The sequence below is a fragment of the Telmatherina bonti genome, assembly GCF_933228915.1.
Source record: "Telmatherina bonti genome assembly, chromosome: 4".
Classification (NCBI taxonomy): domain Eukaryota; kingdom Metazoa; phylum Chordata; class Actinopteri; order Atheriniformes; family Telmatherinidae; genus Telmatherina; species Telmatherina bonti.
This window is the reverse complement of record NC_136622.1, coordinates 32525287-32549702: the sequence shown is the minus strand read 5'-3', so window position 1 is coordinate 32549702 and position 24416 is coordinate 32525287. Positions and strand designations below refer to the sequence as shown.

At 40.3% G+C, this 24416-nt stretch overlaps 1 protein-coding gene across 2 annotated transcripts; it reads left to right on the top strand.

Moving 5' to 3' along the window:
- The first annotated feature begins 71 nt into the window (after positions 1-71).
- dgkaa (diacylglycerol kinase, alpha a) lies at positions 72-23452 on the top strand. 2 transcript variants are annotated; one of them, XM_079239119.1, is made up of 25 exons: positions 104-221; positions 318-981; positions 6802-6905; positions 7257-7333; positions 8403-8532; positions 8724-8798; positions 8886-8935; positions 9039-9113; positions 9364-9480; positions 10514-10631; positions 10788-10876; positions 10986-11105; positions 15133-15231; positions 15461-15547; positions 15626-15699; positions 15782-15856; positions 15939-16024; positions 16123-16212; positions 16365-16522; positions 16627-16691; positions 16965-17055; positions 17165-17351; positions 21078-21195; positions 21376-21436; positions 21545-23452. In XM_079239119.1, the coding sequence occupies exons 3-25, from the start codon at positions 6830-6832 to the stop codon at positions 21623-21625; spliced, it is 2199 nt and encodes a 732-aa protein (XP_079095245.1). In that variant the 5' UTR covers positions 104-221; positions 318-981; positions 6802-6829; the 3' UTR covers positions 21626-23452. The 2 variants fall into 2 exon arrangements, with proteins under 2 accessions (XP_079095246.1, XP_079095245.1); XM_079239120.1 differs by lacking the exon at positions 318-981 and having other exon boundaries at positions 72-221.
- The last annotated feature ends 964 nt before the right edge of the window (positions 23453-24416 follow it).

Genomic DNA, 24416 nt, shown 5'->3' with positions numbered 1-24416 from the left:
AGGCGGTGCTTGTGCTTTGACAGGAGAGATCCTCCCGGTCGCTCACTCACTCTCTGCCCCGCACTGCTTCACGGCTTCCACTCCGCTGCCTCCATTTCAACTCAAGGGACACTTTGCTTCCCACCTGAAGGCAGGACTCTAATCCCATCCACCACGACATATATATATATATATAAATATAAAACCACCACAAGAAAGGACAACGGCGCTGCGGAGGAAAGGTAAGCGACTTCCAAACAGTGCATGTCCGCACTCGCATTGATTGAAGTTTCGTTGCAGCTTCAAGCCTGTTTTTTTTTTCTTTTTTTTTGCTGCAGATCAACGCCAGAGCGATCATTTAGGCTCCTTAAACCTACCTTACTGTCAAGAATTGGATGTAAAAATCCACGACTTGTGCGCACAGTCATGTGTTGACAGCTGAGTAACTGGCAAAGCAGAACAACACGCAGATGAGTGCATGTGAAGTATTTTGACGTTATGCCTCATTAAGTTATCACAAACGTGGATCATTTCAGTTCCCTTTGTAGTGTGTTGTTGCTTTACCCTTTGGGGAAACCCTCTGTTGAGCATATAAGTTTGAAAGGTCAGGTCTGGTCTGGAGGCAGGTCTCTTTGGTGAAAAGAACTCAACATTAAGTTGTGTTTGTAACACCTATCTTTACAATTTACGACTTAATATGTCACTTGTACGTGGAACAAACAGATTATTGCGATGGTCAGAGTGGATCTGACCCTGTTTGATAATGTGTGTTGCAGGAAAGGGTGCTTTTCTAGTGGCAAACCTCAACAAAAACACACTTTTAACATCTTTTGTGCAGTTTTTTTTTTTTTTTTTTTCGGCCATTCAATGCAAAAATGAAAAATGAGAGGAATCCCTCATGCTGTGAAGAAGAGGATGGTGGGTGTGGGTGGGCACTGCCACATCTCTGAGGTCATTGTTTACCCTCAAGCTCCCCTTAACACCACCTTTTGACAGAAAATGGTGAGTGTAGCTTGTGTCAACTTGAAAAACTGAACATGATAAGCTTCTTATTTAACCTGTTTTTTGTTTCCCACACTTTTTTTTTTTTGGCCTGAGTTTTCAATCTGAAAAAAACACCTATGTTTTTTTTCCCCTTGTGACATTTCTCATGTTTGTTTTGTTAGCAGGAAATGTTGAGAGTCTCCATGGTGTTCATTTATTGTAGCTGCAAGAGCACTTTAAGGCACAGAGTTGTGCAGCCAGTTGCATTGTGTAGTAATTTATCTTTAGACCAGAGCTTAGTTATTTATTTTTTTATAAATAAACTAGAATTCAGCAACTTTCACCCCCCCATAGTTTGTGTTTGTTATGGTGAAAGTGGTGTGATCCAAGAAAGGACCTTTCAGGCTTTTAGTTATATTAAATTTATATACAGTAGTTCTATCGTCTATTTAATAACTATCTTATCACCTGAACTATGTGTTTACAACCTGAATTTGGCATCCACCACGTATCATAAGTCAATATTTTATTACCATATTATTGCAATCAGTCTTTCCTTTTTCATATTTCAAACAATAATCCAAAATAGCACATTTAATTCTGGTGAAAGTCATTAGGATGGTAATGTGATTACATAATTACATTTCCAATAAAATATCTGTTGACACTCCCTGATACGTAAAAACTGACCAAAAAAAGCTGTGTGGTTGTACAGGAGCATGCTTTCAGTCAAGTCTGGTCAGGTTTTAGTCCCCCCCCCCCCCCTCTGTGTCTGCACACAGCATGCTATTTTACAAGCCTCCACAAAAATGCTATTAAATGCTATATAAGTCACATTCAAATCTAAACTCAGAATGATGGGCAGTCCTCACTTTGAAGCTGGGAAGCAGAAAAAGCCTCGCCTACATTTTCCAAGAAGTCTATGATTCATATTGTGGTAAATTCCCCCCCCTCTTCTTTCATATTTTAGTCTAATATGCAATCTATGTTTATAGTGTTGAGCTTTTTCACTGTTTCTCCAAAGTGGAGCTTGTGCTTTGCATACCTTCCAGTTCCTCAAATGTCACCACACAGCTATAGGTAAGTCAACACGATCTTCTGTGACCTCGTAGTTCGAACATATTTCTGCTGTGCTTCGGATCATTACACAACCGACATATTCATAAGAAAATTTAGCTCGCTCTATAATAGAAAAATCGACTCATCCGGGACAGTGTTTTAATATGATTTAGTCAACCAAATCAGTTATATAAATAGGGTCAACATTATATTTTGTGACGTAAAAAAGTTATGATGTCAATTGCAGGGGAAGTCGTGGATCCCTGGAACTCTAAAGATACATCAGTGCACAAATATGCCCTTTTTTTTCCCACTTTTTTTTTTCTCTGATCATTCTTACAGTGGTTTGCAGCTTTTAGCTTAGCCAGCCAAGTGACCCTTTGAGCAAACAGTCCATTTATAGTAAGGGAGTATTCCCTCATTTAAGCAGCAGGTCACATAGAGTCTGCATGAGGAATAGATTGTGAAGCACTTCCTCTGGTTTCAATGCCCTGTGGCTTGGGAGGAGAGGGAGCTGACGGGGGAATACTTACAGCTAATGACTGGACTCAACCCTCCTGTGCAGGCTACCTCTCTTTCTGCCTGCGGATCCTCCTATTTGTTAGTCACCCGTGGCAGCTCTTTGACAAGAGAGCAGCTGATGAAGGGAAACTCTTTCCATAGCAACCATGCATGTCGGTTCTCCCCCCCTCTGCTAATCTGATGCAATCTGCACACACAATTCAATGAAGAGGATTGTTGTAGTTTCAAGAGGGAAAAACACATTCTTGACTTCACTCTCGCCAAAGAGCAAACACGGTCTTTTCCAACCACAGCATGACAAAGTCTGTGACATACGCGTTGTAAGTGTTGCAAAACAGCAGATTTCCTTGACACAAGGCGTGGGCGTTTCAGCAACCTGCACAAACATCAGCCGTCATGGAAAGAAGGTCATCCCCAACCATACCTCAAAGTGATATTTATGAAGAAAACCGTTTTTTTTTTTTTTTTAAACTCAATTCTATTCAAAGATTTTCTCACGACGTTCTGCGTGACACATTTCTTCTTTAAGCAATCCCCCCCCCCCATGGTTTTCAGTTAAGTATTCAGACACATTCACGTGTTGCTTCTCAGGGGTTTTATCGTTTAGCTTTGTAATCACATTTAAAGAACCGCTCGTGAAGCTTTCGTGCATTTCTGTTCAGACAATGGGCCTTCCCTTTTCTTCTGAACTGACAGCCTGGAACATTTCGTTGAAACAAAACAACATGTCAGACTGACTTTCAGTAGCAAGAATCACTGTGCTCTGAACTCCGGTTAGGTAGCATTTAAATCTTTTTTTAATTTTTACACAACAGAGACTTTTCCACATAAATGTTGCTATAAATGAACGCTAACAGTCCCATCATGAATCTTCTGCCGTTTAACTTAAGTCAGACAGTGTGGCCTTACTGAGACCTGATGTGGTTCCAAAGCATTTATAACACTTTCTGAAATATCCATGCTTGCTTTGGTAAGATCATCCAGCTCATGCTGCTGTTTTTCAGCAGACTACCTCATGTTTGTGAAGGCAGACCACATGCTCAGTATTTACAGTATTCCACTCCTCATTTCTCCTGTAAATAAATGTAATTCTTCTTCCGGTGCTCCATGTTCTTAGCTGTCCTGATTCTCTCTCTGCATCGTGCATGCAAATCATTATCTAATCAGGAAGTGAGGAATTGGATTACTCAGATAGCTCAAGATTGTGTGGAACCAGGCAATAATGATGATGATGATGATGATGATGATGATGCTCAGTTGGTGAGGAGAGAAAATTAGGCATGACAGTTTTCTTGGTGCACACTTCTCCTGGAGAGCATGAAAGCAGTGGGAAAGTAAAAATAACACCCAGAAGTTTCTAAAATAAGACGAGTGCAAATAAACTCAGAGGCCTATTTTTAGTTTATTTGTCAGACATTGTTTGAAGACGCAGTCAGGAGAATGTTTCCAGGATAAACAGTTTGAGGCTGCAGTCTTGTGATCGTGAGCAGGTGGCTTGTCATGATTCCTTTATGTGTCACTCCGCCGTCAATACCGGCCGGGCCCACCTGATTGGCCGCATAAACAGGAGTGCTAGGCAACGCTGCTGACCTTTTGAGGGGAATTAAGTGAGGACAGTGTGAACCTTTCAGAACCCAAAGAGAGCAAATGGATCCAAATCACATGTATGGAGTTGATGTTGCTTCAGATTAGTTCATTTAATTTCTCAGTGCTTTCTTTGTCCCTTGAGTAGTCTGATTGTCTGTTCGGGGCAGGCAGCTGTGACTGATCCCTGAGCCAGATGCTCTTGAATGTGTGATAAAACACGGGAGCAACACCTTTTTATAGCGAGGGCCTTTTCATCAGCCTGGACTGAAAACCATCAGACGCTTGTTTTGCAGGGGATGATAACGGATTTGAAATGTAACACATTAGATCAACAGCACGGGTCTCTCGCTGCTGCAGTTTTAGTAAACACTTTTCATTTATTCATCCTGTAATTCCTTCTGCAACAATCACGTTGTCAGCTGCGAGATAAGCCGACTCAGTCACATAATCACAGACGGCTCGTTTTTAATGTTTGTAAATTACACCTTCATGAGAATCTATCAAAAATGGCTTAATCCTTTACAATAACTAATTATAATTTAATCTCTAAACCTCCCACAGTCTTCCTCTTTGTGTTTCTTAATTGTAATCTTAGAAATAAGAAAATAATTTGAATTTTATTGCCATGCATACATCAAATGGTAAAATAAAAACTACATTTACAGTTTTTTAGGGGTCATGAATGCAGGTGAGGTGCAGACTGATTGAAAAATGATGCCCTGTTTTTCTCATAATAGGGAAATAATTTAGACAAAAAAGACCAATTCATATATGAGAAGAAGCATTGTGTTCTTTAGCATGCAATGCAAAATATTCTTTCTTTTTTGTACGTCAAGCAGACAAGATTGCTAAATTGAAGAACATTGAGCTAATAAGGTGGTAATTACAGGAAAACAGTAAAACACATCTCGTGCAGTGGTATAATCCAGGGTATGCTCAGATATACGGAGTATACACACGTTTTCTTCAGTCAGCGTTGAGTAATCCCACTTCTAAACCCACTGTGATGCTGCTTGTACTATTAAAAACATCCCTACACACGTACACGTGTCCGCCAGCAGCTCAACTAAGGTTACCCATGCCACACTGATGCAGTCAGCCCTCAGCTGCGGTAACTTTAGCCTGAACATAGACATAATACAGATAAATGTATATATGTCTATGAGCCTGTCTCTCGCCAGTCTGTGTTCCAGTATTGGTTTAGTCATTTCATAACCCTTCCTCCCTGAAACCAAAGAGCAGAAATTATGTGACAATGAGAAATTAATGGTGGGTTTGGGGTAAACTAAATAAAATAGTCTCACATGTCACTTTTTCTGAAGCAGCGTTTTTCTGAGCTACTTTTTTTTTCTGTTTTTTAAAACAAAGGCAAAAAACTGAGAGCATACCCACCTCTTGAGGGACCACTACACCGCTGCATCTAAACAACACAAGCTCCACAGCAGCTTCTACATCAGTGCATACCTGCATACCTCAAACTGATGAATGCAGAAAAGTGTAAAATTATTTACTACTGCATTATATGCACTGAATAGTTGCATTGAGAAGGTTGTAAACTAATATTAGCCTCTAAATGTTCTTCTCACCAGAAAAGCAACACGGCAGTCAATCAGAAATGCACATTTTACCTTCTAATGCTCATTGCAGATGATCGATTTTTTTTTTTTTTTTTACCCTTTTAAGTTTGTTGTCAGTTTAGTACTGATCGGTTAGTGTATGTCTCGCTAAACTGTTTTTTACTGACATGCATCTCGGCCGCAGCTTTAAGCAGGATGTCAGGATGGCAGCTTTTACCTGTCCATTAAAAACTCTTTTCTCCTTCCTTCAATGATTAATGAGCTATATATTTGACAGACCGCTTGTCTGCCTGTCATGATAAAAATCTACTTCTATTATGTTTTAACTGCACAGCCTTTTGCAGATGAAAGCGTGCATAGCAAACCATCTAAACGTTCTTTCAGGCTTCATGCTTCCGCCTTCAAAACAATGTGTGAGGTCAGTTTTAATGCAGTTAGGAGCTCTCTCGCTCTCTCTCTGTGGAAGATTTCAATCTTATTTACTTTCAGTCTTGTATGAAATTCAAGTTCCTTCCTTTCACATAAGGGGAGGCCCCTTCACAAACCAGCTGTGGTGTTTTTGTCACTTTTGCAAAAGAATAAATTTTTCATGCCTTCATGTCGACATGTAATGCCTCCATTTGGCTTTAACTAAACCAGTCGCTCGCTAGATCTGGTCTTTTTCCAAGCTAATATGGGCCAGTAAGTCTGTGGAAACAGATTCCGGGTGCAGGGAATCCCTAGAGTCCAAGTATAATGGGCGCCTGATATCATTTCTGCCAGACCCAGTTTCAGCTGGCGAGTCTTGTGGAAGATAACGATACGCTTAACAAACTAAGTCTACAATATATTTCCTTTTTTTTTTTTTTTTTTTTTCAAGTGAAGTTGCAGCATACATGTGAAAAAGAAATGATTAAGCATAAAAGAGGTTTTTATGCCTCTACTTTCTGTCTCACACAAAGTTTCTGTGTTGATTCTCTGTCTACAATGATGGATTTTTACAGTGCAAGATGGATGATGCTATCTTTCGCTTGCAGCCATGCTTTTATGTTTTACAAAGAAGCAGGCTGCTGTGCACCCACCTTCTCTTTTTCTCTCGCCTATATGTGCACAGGCAGACGGTTAGTGCAGAAGCAGGCACCATGTCCACCCCCACAAACCAAGAGGTGAAGGAACTGAACCCTGTCGACTTTATCCAGCTACAACAGTACATTGAATGTGAGTACAGACAGGCGAGCAGGCGGGCAGCTTTTGCAGCGCTTAACATCCCTTCCCACACACACTTCCACCCACACACCCTCATTTACACTCGCTCATGGTTTCTCATATCTAGAGGAGGCAGCAGCAGTCTACCACATCTTTTTTTTTTTTTTTTTTTTTTTTTTTTTACAAGTTAAGCGTACACGTTTTGTTTGATTATAGGCTCATCTACCTTTCTGTTTTACTTAATTAAACATTCAAATAACATTTCAGAATAAACTAAAAAAAGTAGTTTGACGTTAACAAACTGCTAACTTTTACTAAAATATGTGTGTGCACCTGTGTGGCCTGTGTGTTTTCTTCTTCCAGACTGCAGCCTGAAAGTGAAAGATGTCCTGAAGGAATTTGATGCAGATGGGAGGCTGGCCCAGCATCGACACGGAGAGGTGAGGGGATGCAGTCAAATCCACCCCCTTTCAGTACTGACTCACATAACGGAGTGAAATAATAGCTCTCGGTGCAGCTCTTTAGTGTGAAATGGGACGATGATTCATGCATATTGTGTAGTTATTAAATTTCCTGTGCTGCTTAATTAGATTCTAACCTATCGATCACGTTGACTAAGCTGTTGCATTTGTCCGAGGCTGCAAATGTAAATGACCTCCTTAGATTTGCCCACGCAGCGCGGTCTCGCTCAGCAGCGAGCTGGCCACGCTCATGCAGTGTAAGCACAAATGTGATTGGAAAAGGTCTTTCCAGTACTGTACATCAGTGGTTGATGCTGCCAGCTTATTTGTGCAGGAGGCAAATTATGTCATTTCTAATGGATTATTTGGCTGCATTTGAGCCATTCCAGGAAAAAACAGCATAAATAGAGCCGTAAACTATTAGAAGTTATCCATTGAAGTAAACAGCAATAATATTATTTGTTGCTGTAAACACAGTCGGTGTGTTCAGAGTTGTGCGGCAATTCCTTTGGACTCTCACTCTCACTTTTTTTCTTTCCTTTCTTTGTGTGACCTCGCTGCCTTGATGCAACTTTTAAGTATTACTGGGGCATCTCTGCAGAGTATAAGCCTTGGAAATGGAATAATATCAACATGAAATGGGTTTGTGGCTCACCATTATCAAGGGAGTTTTCTTGTTAGCCCTGCAGCACATTATCATGTGATTCCAGTCCATCTGTTTGGCCTGACAGATGGACTGGAAACTTGAGTCAGGAACTAGCTTTTTGTCTTATGTCACAGGCTCTTGAAAGCTCTCCAATCACTCCAGTTATTTTGAGACATATGTTTACATATGAATAAAGGGTTCTGAAAGCCTTTTCAACTCTGAACACACCTACTCCAGCTTCGTGTCTGTTCTCCTGAGACAAAAAACACGTTTGAGTGTAGTAGCAGTAATCCGATTGTCTTAACAAGTTAACCGGATACATTTTAGTTTAGCCTTATTTGCATTTCACTCAAACACTAAAAACAAAACATTCTTCCACTTCTTATTTTTTTTTCCCCCCAGTGCATCAATGAAGAAGGCTTTCGTCTGTTCCTGAAGACTTATTTAGAAGTGGAGGACTTTCCTGTGGATCTCTGCCAGAGACTCTTCCGCTCCTTCCAAAACTCTGAACCCACTCAGGAAGACAGCACCAGTGAGATTATATACGGATCATTTATTCACACAGCTCACTGCCTGCACTTTACAGCAGTCCCTTATCAATTTACGCGATGGCCTTTTTGGCGTACATTCATTTATCACTGCATGCCCATTCAGCACTGTTTGTGCAGTTATGGTAACCAGAGTATTCATGGCCCCCCTCTCTTTCCTCCATCTGTCCCGTAGAGGAGGTCTTTCTCAAGGATGTTTCATGTTACCTCTCTCTGCTAGAGGATGGCCAGCCCAGAGACAAACTAGAATGTAAGTCCTTAGTTTCCTTTTTTTTTTTTCTTTTGCCCAGAATTAAACGAGTGACTGCTTAGTCGTTCTGTTTCCCTCTCCTTTTAGTCGCTTTCAGGCTTTATGACAGAGATGGTAACGGAGTCCTCGACAGCTCTGTAAGTTGTTGAGAAAACATTTTATTGTTTCGCTATAACATTTTATTTAATCATACCAGTCAAACACAAAAAGAGATGTCTGTTGTCACTTTTTTTTTAACAGGAAGTTGATCGGATTATTGCTCAGATGATGCATGCTGCAGAATATCTCGACTGGGATGTGTCAGAACTCAAGCCGGTAAGTCCCAGGATGCTTTGCTCTGAAACATGAACTACCCACAAGCAGAAAACTTTGCATTAATTGTATAATAAACCAAGTAAATAACTACTAAAATATACATTTGTTTGCAGTATAAATCCATCACACAGGGCAGGAGTTATTCATGTGGAATCTGTGCATAACTGCAGCCAGAAATCATAAATCCTTTGTGCTGTAGAAGAGATAGACATGCACACGTTGATTAGATAATAACAATGGATTTCATCAGGTTCTGAAGGACATGATGACAGCGATTGATGCCGACAGCAGTGGCACTGTGTCTCTGGAGGAGTGGGTAGAAGGAGGCATGAACAACGTTCCCTTGCTCGTCTTGCTGGGCTTGAAGGTAATATTTCTTCGCGAGGTGTTGAGAGCTCCAGCATGTTTCATTTTTACAGCAGGTGTTTTATCAAGTCATAAATGCTCTTGTGGAACCCTGCCCTTGTTTGCCACTCCTCTGTCCTTTGCCTCCTCCTCCTCCTCCTCCCTGTCTCTGAGGGCCTTTATGCCGACTCAGTGTTACAGGGTGTGGTAATGTCATCCCCCCCTCATGCAAGCTCTGCACCATCATAATGCTGTAGTGTTTTTCCACTTACTCTGCACCATCTAAGTGTTTGCATAAAATATCAATATTTAGTGCTAATGCGCTATATTAGGCAGGAGAAATGAATCATTTTAATGTAGGTTGTATTCATAACAATGGTCGTCGTACACTAAGGGTAGATCACATTTGTGTTTATAGGGGATTTTATATGTGTTGACCAGAATGTATAAGCTACTTACAGTCAGTTTTATGGCTCACTGTGACGATCAAATCCCAAACTGCGTACAGAGACAGAAAAGTCTCTGGGTTTTGCCTCTACAACAATGCAAGGGACTTCCCAACAGGCTATTTCTAGCCTCCAATGGACATTTGAAGCCTGGGGTGCATGAATTCAGCCCCCTCACAGTTGGAGTTTGCTGCCAACTATGGCTCAGGCTGCAAGTGATCGGCTGACAAATCATGTCATCAAAAAAGCATTTCAGTGTCTAATCTGGGTTAGAGAACTGGTCACTCTTTAAACAGATTAAAGCAACATTTTAAGCTTGTGATGATAAAGATTATCACCAGCCAAAGTTGATTTGAATATGTATGATGTTGTGGAGCATGCAAGATGTGTAGGGTTTAGTGTTTACTGCATACTAGGCAGTCTTGTTAAGGTGTGGTTAGTCATGTGCAGGTGGAAAAAGGCCTTGACTACAGTTCAAATTGAGATTAAATAAAGCTTCGTGAATTTAAAACATCTTTTTCTGGAAAAAAATAACATATTGGAACAATGACAGAAATAACAAGCCATCATGTTCTTTCCTCTCTTGCACTGTGATCAATGAACTATCAGATGACCCAAACAGATGGGCAACACCTTTGGAGGATGAAGCATTTCAACAAGCCTGTGTACTGCAATGTATGCTTGAGTTTGCTGCTGGGTTTGAGGAAGCAAGGCCTGTGCTGCACCTGTGAGTACCCAGACTTCCCAGAGGAGGGCGACACTGCAGTGACCCTCAGATATGAGAAATGCATGAACCATTTTGCTTTAATTATCACTATTCTGCCAACTTTGCTTTTGACAGCGTGATTTTTATTCAATCACATGACAACTGAATTATGTACAGGTTGCAAATACACAGTCCATGGACGTTGTGCTAACAGGAACCCAGCTCCGTGCACCAGGACGTACGTGAAGTCAAAGAAAGAAACAGGGGTATGTAGGTGTCTCCATGACAACCTTATGCGTTAACACATGTAGTCTAAATCTAGTTTGATACTTTATCTTAATGCTTTTACATGTGGACATGCTTCCCACTTTACAGGTTCCAGCACACGACTGGGTGAGTGGGAACTGTGATTCGAGGAAGTGTGATAGATGCCAAAAGAAGATCAAGAGCTTCCAAGGCTTAACAGGCAAACACTGTGTGTGGTGCCACACGATGGTGAGAAGCGAGCTAAGTATAGGACTGATTTTACTTTGCACCACTCTTGTTTTTCTCATTTAAATGTAACTTCTTCATAAAGTTTATTAGCAATGTTTAAAATGGTTCATTTAAAGGTGCAGTGAGCAAGAATCAGGAAAACATAATTTATGATTAAAAACTATTGATACCTAATCACAACTTATGTTTAATTTTGTTAAAGTGAATCATTTATATCTGCTTGCCGTGGGTCAGACCCGGCTGCAGAAGTACGTTAGAGGTGGGGCATTACACTTTTTCAGGGGGGCATACTAATTTAACCTTCATTTTTTATCCGCCTTAGGCTGAACAGCAGCTCTGTGGAACAGGTAGCAGATTTGAAGACACTAAGATTTGCCATTCAAGGCTTCAAAATTATGATAAAAAGCTTGATTAAAAGATTTTAAAAATATATAGCCATAAATAAAGTGTCAACTTTAATACTTTGGGGGGGGGGGGACAATCCTGTGGCATTCAATTCACTTTCAGAGTGGTAAAAATGTATTTTGACCAAGTCTTTTTCTGTTTGGTGTTACTAAACATCACAAATATACAGACAAAAAAAAGTCGTCTTTATTCTGAGCTGATGTGAGTTTCCAGCTCCCTGCTTTCCATGTCATGCTCTGAGCCATCCATGATCCATCCATCATCACCAAGATCAGAGTGGCAATTTTTTTCATGTAGTTTGTTTGTGAATTTACCTTTTATGTTTTTGCATTTTCTACTTTTAATAGATACTAGATACGCATATCCAGAAAACTCCTGAACAGCTTCCTCCCTAAGTCATCAAAGCCTTTACTCCAAAACATGGACCTTTTTGCACTTATTAAGGTGTTTGTGTAAAACTATGCTAGTTTGAGACCTCTCAAAGGGAGCTTGGTTTCCCCCTTGGCTGCAGAGCCCATTAGAATCAATGAGAAAGTACAGTGAGTTGTGATTACTCCAGCCTCTCTGTGCTGTTTGTGCTGCAGCGCTCACTAAAAGGGGAAGTTTGGGCTCTTTCAATTTATTCAATTGAAAAGTCAAGAACAGCAACAGTGGCTCACAGACAGCAGCACCACACAGCTTCTCTTAGGACACATTCACATCAGCCTTTTTGATTCGAATCCGAGTCCGTTTGCTCAGAAAGTCCGCTTCATTTGAGGAAATGTGAACGTGCCAAACGAATTCTGATTTGGACCAAAGAAGCGGACTCGACCCGGCTACAAACGCAGGTCTTGGCCCATTTCAAGTGGATCAAATACACAAAAAGAACTACAAAAAAAGTCACTTCCTGCATTTGACGTAGCATAACATTGTGGGTAAATGCATAACGATGGTGTTAAGGGTCCTCTCCCTCATCTGTTGTTCATAACTGCGTCCATTGTTGCAGTGTATTTCTGCAGTATACTTGCATAAGACACAATAAAAACTCAACACATCATTAGTTTTGTGCTCTGTGTTTAACTTGCAATGGAGTTTTCTTCTTCACGCTGGTCTTGTCCTCTTTTGCTAAATGCTAGTGCAGCGCCACCTTTGATGGGAATGGGGATATATTATTGTAAAGGTTTGGTGTGTTTGACCAAAGTTTTAATGGATACACCCCCCCTACAACTGAGCCAAGTCTAGTGCACTATCCTGATGTGAATGCACCCTTACAAACAGCACCGATGTCAGAGTGAACACAGGAGGAAACATTTGATGCTAGCATGTAGCTACAGCAGCGAGGAGGAATGAGGAGTGTGCAACAATGCAGTATGACCCTTCTGGCTGCTAGTAAAATACGTTTATTTGAATCAGAGTATGTATTGCTGCTTGGTGCTGGTCCTTGTGCTCCCTAGCTACCGTAGCTGCTAGCTAATCCTCCTAACTTCGGTGCTAAAGTTTCTAGTTGTAGTGGAGCTGCATGTTTGCTTCCTATTTGCTCCCGTCTGCACCGTCACTTATATAATTCTGTACATTCACGTTTGTTACCTGTAGTAATAAGCTGCAATTTCCCCTACAGCTACCAGGGAAATAATCATTCTATGTTAGTCGTTATAGCAGAGCCGTCACTAACATGTGGCCTTTGTTTATTGGTTGGATTGTAGGATCGATAAATGAAGCTAGATAGGTTTAATATCAGATGGCTACTCATTCATTCATTTTCCAAACAGCTTCATCCAATTCAGGGTCGCGGGGAAGCTGGACCATATCCCAGCAGTCTTTTAGGCGAAAGGCAAGGTACACCCTGGACATCTCGCCCTTCCATCGCAGGGCCAGATGGCTACTCCAATGACAAAAACAAAACCCAAATGAAATGAACGGAAAATTGCTTTTAGTCCAGGGTGAGCCCTCATTGCCTGCCCACACCACCCAGATTGCATGAGTCCACATACATAGTAGCTGCCATATATGTGCCACCATTTTTACTATGGTTTTTCTGGTGTTCACGAACTGTTTGAGATAAATAATACCAAAAAGGCACATGAACAAAGGATGTACACCTATACACAATTTTGAAGTAGCTATCTTCAATGTAATCATTGCTGCACTTGAGGGGTGTGCAAATTCAGGCCTGTTTCCCTGCTCAGACACACCTGATTCCACTTAAATTGATCCAACATATCATGCTCTGCTTGGTGACTCATTCATTTGAATCAGGCAAGTTGAAACACAGAAACGGCTAAAACTTGAAAGCTTGTTATTCTGTAACTTGCCATCTGTGAACCTAAGGCCACTGGATCCACTTACAGATGAAAAAATCTCTACATCTGGAAGAATTTTGGCCACTGATGGCCATGATCTATTTTACAATTGTTCTTGAAATTTGATGGGATTTCTATGTCTTTACCACTAGATGGCAGTAATTCTTATACTCTGCACCTTTAAATGAAGCTTTCATTACAGAGCATTCTTGTGAGTTGACAAACCCTTGACTGCACTCAAGAATTTTGTGCTGCAACCCTATAAACGGACAACGTTAAATCTTTTTTGTTTGCACGATGCCATGACTGCACAAACCACAGAAGGTCACAGCCACTCATCTACTTTTAGCTACTGTGTATAGAAGAAATGCTGCCAGACAAATGAATGTCCATCGTTACATAGATGTGTTTCTCCATTAACTTCACAGCATGACTTTATGACTCACGCCTTGAAATTTTTCATAAATAATAGGAGTGGATGATTTTTTTAAGTACACCAGTCAGTCATAACATCATAACCACTGAGAGGAAATGGGCCTTGGGGAGAGTTAAAGTTCATTTTTGCATTGTAGGACAGCTCTGTAGCTCAAACAGTTGAAAAGGGTGCCAGAACACACAATGCTTTGCAGTCTGGATATGCATCGCAGCAACTGGTAAAATGGCTCAAACTGACCTATGTGAACTTCCAACAACACCTACAATGGGCACATTGACATCAGATCTGGACCACAAAGCAGTAGGAGGTGGTGAATGATCTGAAATATGTTTTCTTTTACACAAAGCGTTCATCCCTCACCTCAGGAAGGCAGGGAAGAGGCAAGCTACAGGGGTAGTGTCACAGTCTGAGCAAAAATCTACTAAAAATATTTGGGTCTTTACTTTTAGACCTACCACTCAACTAAACATTGTTTCTATCAAAGTGCATTTCATTGAAAAATGTATCGCCTGATGGCGGTGGCATTTACCAGCAGCCCAACACATCGTGAGGTTGAGGTGGTGAATTGGTCTCTAAAATGCCTAGATCTCAGTCCAGTCAAGCATCTATGTGATGTGCTGGACAAACATATCTGATCCATGCATGTCTCACAGGACTTGCAGCTGTCAGCTTGGTGCAACATGCCACAGGACTCCTTCAGAAGTCCAGTAGAGGCCTTGCTTTGGTGTGTGATGGCTGTTTTGGTTCAGAAAAGAAGCTCAATATTAGGCAAATGGTCATCATGTTTTAGTTGATAAAATAAATCGTATATCAGATAAAGCTAGTCTTTTAAAAGGTAGAACTGGATTATCTGTGTCATGACTGCTTCAAGAGTTTATGTAATGCATCGCCCCCTTGTGTTAACCAGCGCCATGACGAATGTGCAGACAAGGAGCCAACAGAGTGTACCTGTGGGCTGCTCCGAGACCATATCCTGCCTCCATGGGCAATATATCCTGTTGTAAAGGTACAGACTTATCCTGCGGCACATCTACAGCTCATTTACAGTATAAACAGCACCTGTCACACCTACGCAGAACATTACGTCAGCCAAGGCTTTCTCATGTTGGTAAAACCCTTCATACCTGTGTTGTATTTTCAGAAACATATATTATGGATTTCTTTTTCTTGCCTTTTTCTAGCTTTTAGATTTTTTCTATTTTATTTACTTCATGGTTTTGTTTTTGTGCCTCAAGGAGAGACCAAACAACGTGAAAAATGGCTCCTCAGGGTCAGTAGATGACAGCGACCTCAATATAACTCCTGATGGACAAGTCCTTCAGGTAGCTTTCATGGTAGTGATGCAGAAAATGTACAAGCTCTCACAATATCTGCTTTTAACTTGTTTCATTTGTCAACAGATCAGCCCTGTGCCAAACACACATCCTCTTCTTGTGTTTGTCAACCCTAAAAGCGGTGGCAAGCAGGGAGAAAGGTGAGATTAGGAAGAATTAGTTTGAGTAATGCTGATTTCTGAAATGAAGGCCTTTTGTTAAGGTTGTTTTCATGTACTCCAGAGTCCTGCGTAAATTTCAGTATTTACTGAACCCACGGCAGGTATACAACCTTTCCAATGGCGGTCCTGGACCAGGGTGAGTTATTTTAGACCATGCAATCATTAATACTCCATTGCATACCTTGCTGTTGTAATTCTGCATGTCGTCTTTATTTCAGACTGAGTTTCTTCAGAGATCTACAGGACTACAGAATCCTGGTGTGCGGCGGAGACGGCACCGTTGGCTGGATTTTAGATGCAATAGGTGAGCTTGTGAGGTCAGGCTCCTTAAAATGCACATGCGGAAATTGTTTTGACACGTTTTTCTTTATTTTCCTTCCCCTTTCCACTTCTTATAATCAGACAAAGCCAATCTGCTGGTACGGCCACCTGTCGCTGTGCTTCCTCTAGGCACAGGAAATGACCTTGCACGATGTCTGCGTTGGGGAGGAGGTGAGAAGTAAATGAGACACTCGAGCTTTCCTTCGTGAATCTAACAAAACAGTACTTAACTAAATGTACTTCTGCAAAGCATGTGTTCTCCAAAAATGTGCACACGACGGGACGCAGTCACATCTGTTTCCGCTCCCCTCTGCTTCTCACAGGTTATGATGGTGAAGATCTGAGTCGTATTCTAAAAGACATTGAGGGGAGTTCTCAGGTGCTGATGGACCGCTGGAGCGTGCAAGTTATCACAGATGAGGATCAGGAGGGCGACCCTGTACCATATGAAATCATTAACAACTACTTCTCTATTGGAGTTGTAAGTTTCTTAGAAATACGAAACACAAGAGGAAGTGTTTTGTTTTCAGCTGGGAGGGGGGGGGGTGCTATATCACTCATTGCTGCTTTGTTTTAATTGAATAGGACGCCTCCATCGCTCACCGGTTTCACACAATGAGGGAGAAACATCCTCAGAAATTCAACAGCAGGTATTTTTGTTGAACTAATCACAAAACAGTCAGCAGGATGCTCTTTATGATAAAAAAATAATTTAGTCACTCAGTTTTCTTTCCTCGTTTTTCCTGTTTGTAAGTATATGCCCTTTTTAAATAAAGACAAAAAAAAAAAGATGCAGGTGTGAGCACAGGTGTGTGTGTGGCAGCAAGTGTTGCCACACAACTCTTCCTCCTTGTAGAAAAAAATGCTCTGCGTTCATGAAATATCAGTTTAACCTAAAAGACACACCTTTTTTGTTACTGCAGAATGAAGAACAAGTTGTGGTATTTTGAATTTGCCACTTCAGAAACCATCTCTGCTTCCTGCAAGAAGCTGAACGAAAGCTTGACAATAGAGGTGAGAACAGAGCAGCAGCAGGACTGAAAGTGGGCATTTTGAATTTAAAACAAGCAAAAAAAAAAAAGTTCCCACAGATGATATGTTCATGTTTTGTGTCTTGCTGCAGTGCTGTGGCACCCCTTTGGATCTCAGTGGCCTGTCCATGGAGGGGGTTGCAGTCCTTAACATACCCAGCATGCATGGCGGCTCCAACCTGTGGGGGGAGACCAAAAAAGGGGACACTAAGGCACAGACAAGTCAGGAGGAGCCGGATGTGATTGTCCACCCTGAGATTTTGAAAGTGACTTCCCAAGGTATTTTGTCAAAGACCTCAGCTCTACTTTGTGATGATGTTGAACCTGGTGTGCCATGTGACTAGTGTGTGACATGAAAGTTCCCCTTAGCTTCACAAAACCTATTAGCAGATTGTCTTTTTTGTGCAAAGTGTAAATCCACATTTCCTGCTCCTGCTGCTATTAGTTAAAAAGCTGGTAAACCAACCGTGCACTACATAACCAACCCCACACCTTATAGCAGCTATCTGGTAATTATACTCTGCAGCCTGGAATGAAAATGCTTGAACATAAAATACACACTTTTGCATACGCGTCTAAAGTTGTGCATGAATAAAAAATAGTAAATTCATACATAAAATATTTACTGTGTATTTTGTCTACTAGAATAAAACTTAAAATATTAATTAAATAAAATTTTATTCATAGAGCACATAGCATACATAAAAAGAAACTAAAAGTGCTTTACATTAAAAACATGAACACACACACACACACACACACACACACCCCTTCTTTTCCATCAAATCTGCATGACCATAAATTTATTACTGTAACATTTGCATAAACATAGTTATATGGACACATATGAACATAAACAATCCCACACAAAGGCAACACACACACACACACACACACACACACACTCATATACGCCTGTGTACATAAGACAATGTCTCAGAGCCAAGTGTAATGGTTAAATGCACATTTTGTGGAACTGATTTATCTTCTACTGCATTAAGTTTTCGGTTATTAAATCATGTTCTTACTAACAAAAATACAAAATAAACATTTTACACAGATGAGAATTTACAATATTCATGTGCAGCTTTAAATAAATATTTATTTGTGTGTGTACTTGTGCGTGCATATCTTAACAGTTTTGCTTCTCCATATATGGCAGCTGGTGCAGACTGCAGAAACACCAGTGGTTTTGTGGTGGTCAGTCTGCTAGCTTCCTTATATTCTCTCAAGCAGCTCTCAGGGTGAATTCAGTATTTTATTCTTGTACAGAAGAAGTTTTAGCCTTTAGAGCTGGGGTGCCCAAGTCCGGTCCTCGAGATCTACCCTCTTGCTTTTTTTTAGATGCAACCCTTCTCCAACACACCTGAATCAAATAAGTGACTCGTTAGCAGGCCTCTGCAGAGCTGAATGACATGCAGAAGAGGAGTTCAGCTATTTGACTCAGCTGTGTTGGACAGGGGTTGCATCTAAAGGGTTGCAGGATGGTAGATCTCCAGGACTGGACTTGGGCACCCCTGCTTTAGAGCATCAGTGTCCAGTTCTAGTTCCTGAAAGCCGCAGTCCTGCAGGTTTTAGATGTCCTGATGCAACACACCTGATTCAACTTAAACGGCTCTCCTCAACAGCTTGTTGTCAACTTACACCTTAACATGATGACTCATCAATCTGATTCAGGCGCAAACATCCAAAACCTGCAGGTCAGCGGGTTTCCAGGACACTGCTGCTTTGGAGCGCTGATGATAAACTAAACAGTTGTTACGTGCAGTAGGATGGTTTTTAACAGGGTGTACGTAACTGGGTGGAAAAAAAAAAGTCCTGTTTTGACACCAAAAGTTTAAAGCTTGAACATTTCTCTGTACAGTTTCCTCTGTGTTTGTGTGAAAACAGGAAGTACTTAGCAGCTAAAGAGAATATATTTGCTTTGAGTTATCAAAGATGAAAATACAGCGACAATGACAACACAAGTGATTCTAAAAAATGTGTGGAAATGAAACCTAATCACTTGGTTATAGATTCTCAGCCTGTTTTTGCAAAGAGCTATTCAGTGTCCCCAAACCAAACGTGAAAACATCACAAAGCTGACACCGGATCATTTGTGGTTTTCTAGGCCTAATAGGCTGTGATGTGCATGTGTTTTCACACTGGAAATTATTGCTGAAACACTGCTGTGCTGCCAGCTTCCAGATGAATGTTAATGTTGCTGCCGCCTGCTTGATTATGTCACCAGGCAACTGTTCGGTCAATTTTAAGAAACTTTATATGCAACTAATTAAATTGTGGCTCACGCAATGAAGTGTTCAAAGGCACAAACCTGCAGTTAATGTTTATGACCACTTGATGGCAGCAAAAAGAAGCTGTAAACATCCATCCATCCATTTTCTTAACCGCTAAGTCCAATTCAGGGTCGCGAGAAAGCTGAAGTCTATCTTATTAATCACTGTGTGAGAGGCAGAGTACACTCTGAACAGGTCACCAGTCCATCACACACAGAGAGACAAACAACCATTCACACTCCTAGGAAGCACAGGCGTCAAGCTCCAGTCTTCGAGGACCAGCCTCCTGCAGGTTTTTGTTGTCTCTGAGCTCTTACACACCTGACCCAAATGAATGAATGAGATGACAAGAAGCTCTTAGAGCCATTTGATTTTAACTAGGTGTGTTGGTGCAGGGACACAACAACAACCTGCTGGAAACCCACCCTCAAAAACTGGAGTTGGACACATCTGGTTTATAGTCACCAATTAACCAAACATGCGTGTCTTTGGATGGTGGGAGGAAGCCGGAGAGAACCCACGCACACCCGGAGCGAACATGCAAACTCTACACAGAAAAACCACCGTTAAAACCTCAAACCAGCAACCCTCTTGCTGTGAGGCCACAGTGCTAACCACTCCGCCACCATGCAGCCCGAGCTGTAAACATACCATGAGCCAACTCACCTGTTTATATGACCAGCAGCGAAGAGGTTCGAGTAACGGCTTTGATTGATTTGAAGTGCTATTGTGGGAAAATTTTCAGGTTAAGCTTGTAAATCACAGGCGTCAGACTCCAGTTCTCGAGGGTCGGTTTCCTGCAGTTTTTGTTGTCTCCGTGCTCCAACACACCTGACCTAAATTAATACACAGGTTGACAAGAAGCTGCTGGATCCACTTGAATTGAATCAGGAATGTTGGTAGAGAGAAACAACAAAAACCAGCCAGATACTGGCCCTCGAGGACTGGAGTTTGACACCTCTGTTGTAAATGTTTCGCTGCATTCAAGCTAAATAAGAGCTGCTTGAAAAATATTCCTATCCAAGTAATTCACAGTCGTCACATGACACCTTGTTAAAACCAGTGGTGTAGTCCGGGGTATACGAGGGTATATGGAGTATACCCACTTCTAAAGCCCCTGTGATGTTACTTTTACAGATACAAACGTCCCGATGTCGCTCAGTAGTTTAGCTAAGGTTACACTTGTGCAGTTAGCGATCTGCTGGGTTAATTTTAGCCTCAACATATACATAATAGCGATATGTCTATGAGCCTGCCTCTCACTAGTCTGTGTGCCATTATTGGTTTAGTCATTTCATAACTCTTCCTCCCTGAAACCGAAGAGCAGAAATTATGTGATAATGAGTAAGTATTCTGATGGACCTATGGGGTACACTAAATAGAGTTGTCTAACATTTCTTTTTTTTTTTTTTTTTTTAAACAGTGTTTTCTGGGCTACGTTTTTTTTTTTTTTTTTTTTTTTTTTTTCTTTTTTTTAAAAAAAAAAGAAAAAAAAAAGGCAACAAATTCAGAGTATACCTGCGTCTTGGGGAACCACTACACCACTGGTTAAAACGTAAACGCTGAATCAAGACATTTGCACTTTGGTTTAAAGGACAGCTGTTTTATAACATGTGACCTTAAGTGATATTTACTGAGATACAACTTAAATTTGATGACGGTTGTCTGGCTTTGTTTCTGACTGGAGTATGATTCGGTGCTTCAGTGTGTCTCTTCGTGTTCCCGTTAGACCTCAGTGACCGTCGATTAGAGGTGGTCGGCCTCGAAGGAGCCATGGAGATGGGGCAGATATACACTGGCCTCAAGAGTGCCGTGCGACTTGCCAAGACTTCACAGATCACCATCAGGTGAGAAACGGCCACACAGACATGTTCAGACATAACAGATGTGTCGTCTCAGACATGTCCATGACTTGTAGTTGACTTCAACTGAGGGCAATCAATAGTTGAAGCTTTACATAAATACAACTATTTACATGTATCTTTTAGTATTGTAATCACTATGATTTTAATCCCTGCTATGTTCAGGACAAAGAAAGCATTACCTATGCAGATAGATGGAGAGCCGTGGATGCAGCCCCCCTGCACGGTAAACACAGCACAGTTGCAGAAACGCAGCTTCAGCAGCGGGAATAGTAAAATGTTTTATTTGGATTATACTTTTGATCACCACATCTTCTGTTTTTGTTTGTTTCAGATTCACATCACACACAAGAATCAAGCCTGCATGCTGATGGCTCCTCAGGCCAAATCATCAGGTTTTTTCAACTACAAATAAAACCAACGGATTTAGTGCATGTGTATAAAGGACTGACACATAACATAGCATGGTATGGTGTGGATACAAACAATTTTATGGTGAAGTATATTTGCGTTATGGCAAAATGATTTAGACCAAACTTTTTCAGTGTTTTTATTGATAAACTCCACTTTGCTGTCTCGGTGCTTCATGGTTAGTGGAAGTGCTGCTCTGTAGGAACCTAAGTTAAGGTTAGTGTATATTAAATATGCTGAATGAAGAATATCTGGCTTCATGTGCCTTTATCTCTCTGGTTATGGTTTGGTGGAAAACAGTCGAGGCGCTGTGCGTGTATACACTTGGAGCATAGACCACGTAGGATTTTGTTGTGGCTGTAAATACGCTCTAAAATCCAAACATAAGTTCAAGTCAGTTCAGAACCAAGAGCAATGGAAAGAAGAGACTACATCTCAAAACAAGAATAAAGTTATTGGACTTTTTTCTGTCATTTTAGAAAATACTTGAAGGTATTTTGGGGAACAGAAAAAGATGTTTCTCTCTGTGTTCACAAAAGTCTTTTTATCTTTATATGGACCAATAATGGTTTGTGTATGTGTATGTGTGTGTGTGTGTGTGTGTGTTTGAGGGCAGAGAGCTACTCTCCCAAGAGCAGAAAGCTAACAAGTGACCACTTCTTGACTGAATTTATAAGTTGGATTTGAAATGATGGGTTCAGACCAATTTTATTGTCTGTAAATCTTTATTTAAATGCTTTATCATTCTAATGATTTCAATATATCTTCAAGATGTAAATGTAATGCCTGAAATGACTGTGTAACGATTTTAATTAAATCATCTGGACTTCAGTTTTTGTCATATTTACCTGAAACCTGCTGGGAACGTAATGTAACATTTCAGCCTCCAGGGGGCGCCATTCACTTATAACGCTCTACCTTCTACATGGTTTGTTGAGCTTAACTTCTATTTTACCATTTAGTTTATGGTATCAAGCACTATTTTTTGCTGTAAAATACTTCTGAACAATGTTATAGATGCTGCCTTCAATGACTGTGGGACATATCACAATTGCTGACACGAGATTTAAGGAAAAATGTAGTCTTTCCAAAGTATTGTAAAATAAAAAGTTCACTTCTAGAAATACAGTAACAGCACAAAGCAGTTTTTTTTTTTTCAATGTCAACACACATTAAAGTAGCTTTTTTATGCTACAAGGAAGAGTTCATGTTTAGTCACATATTTAATTATAAAAAACACAATTACTGATAATTTTTATTTTCATTTGGTTTGAAATAATGTAAACCAATAAAAATGTCTTGTTTTTGACCTATCAGTATTACAAAATGTATAAATTTGGCACCAAATATAAAGAGCTTTGTATCTGGTTGATTATTTTTTTCCCTTTAATAATGCCGGTTGGTGTTTTATATTGTTGGTAAGCCTGGTTAGTTACCTTTACACTGAGGTGTAACTTGTAAGGATTGCATTGTCAGTATTCATCCTTGTTTTAAGTGCTGCCAGGTGTGTGTCAGTCACAGATGTAACACTGGCACCTGTTGGGCACCTAAATAACAGATAGACTTGTTAAAATGAGATTCTGGAGTTTGTGGTGAACCTGTATCTCAGTAATTATGGATTTAAGTCCATCTTTCAGGATGAAAATATTCCTTATAGTGCAGAGAGGAAGGAATGGCATGCCGTGAGTCCAGACCTTAACCCCACTGAACACTTGTGTGATGTGATTGTGCATGCTGTAGGTTTTAGAGTGACTAACTGCAGCAACTCCTGGTAGAGGAATAGGATGCCACCCCAAAATGTGACCAGCATAAGGAGGTGCCAAGCTGTTGTAATGGCGTATGAAGCCTCCACAAAAGTGTAAAATTAATAAAGTGTCAAAATGGTTAAGCTGTGTTGTTATTGCCTTTATTTTTCCTTATTACCATGAAAGAGAGCATCCACCTAATCCACCAAGCCGCTCAGCACCAGAGTTAATACGTACAGCAGAATATTGCAGAGGGGTTGACAATTTTTGGCAACACTACACATATTTTAGCTGTACTGCTAATTTCTACACATACATGATCTTTATAAGTTATATCACACTGTTAGGTTGACTAATCAGACTTTCCAGCAATGTATAAAATAACACCAGCGGGTGTTATTAGAGGGGTAAATAATCAACCAGTTTTTTTTTTTTTTTTTTTTTTTTTAAGCAAAGTTTATATGATCAACAAAGAATCCACAAAGATGAGTAAGTTTTATATCCGACTACACATCCTTGCCCCATATTTTCACAAGAAACACTTTTTTAACTGTAGATAGATAGAATGATAGATTTTTATAGATAGATTTTTTTTAGATAGATTGGTAGATCTATAGATAGATTTATAGATGGATAGATAGATCTATAGATGGATAGATTTATACATAGATAGAGCTATAGATAGATTCATAGAGAGATCTATATAGATAGATAGAACTATAGATAGATTCACAGATAGATCTACAGATAGATAGATCTCTAGATAGATAGATAGCTAGATAGATAGATCTATAGATAGATTCATAGATAGATAGATATTTAGATAGATAAAAGCACTCATTCTTCCACCTCTCACAAGTACGTTATTAAAAATAAATTGATAAATAATTAAACAGACAAGCAAAGGTTGAAATCACAGTAAAATCACAATAAAAACAACACACTCTCTCTAGTTGATGTTAGAACATGTGGGAGTAAGATTCAGAAGGTCTTGCTGCAACACTTTCGTTTTCCTCAGCCGAAATGTTAAATAAAAAAAAACATCCAACC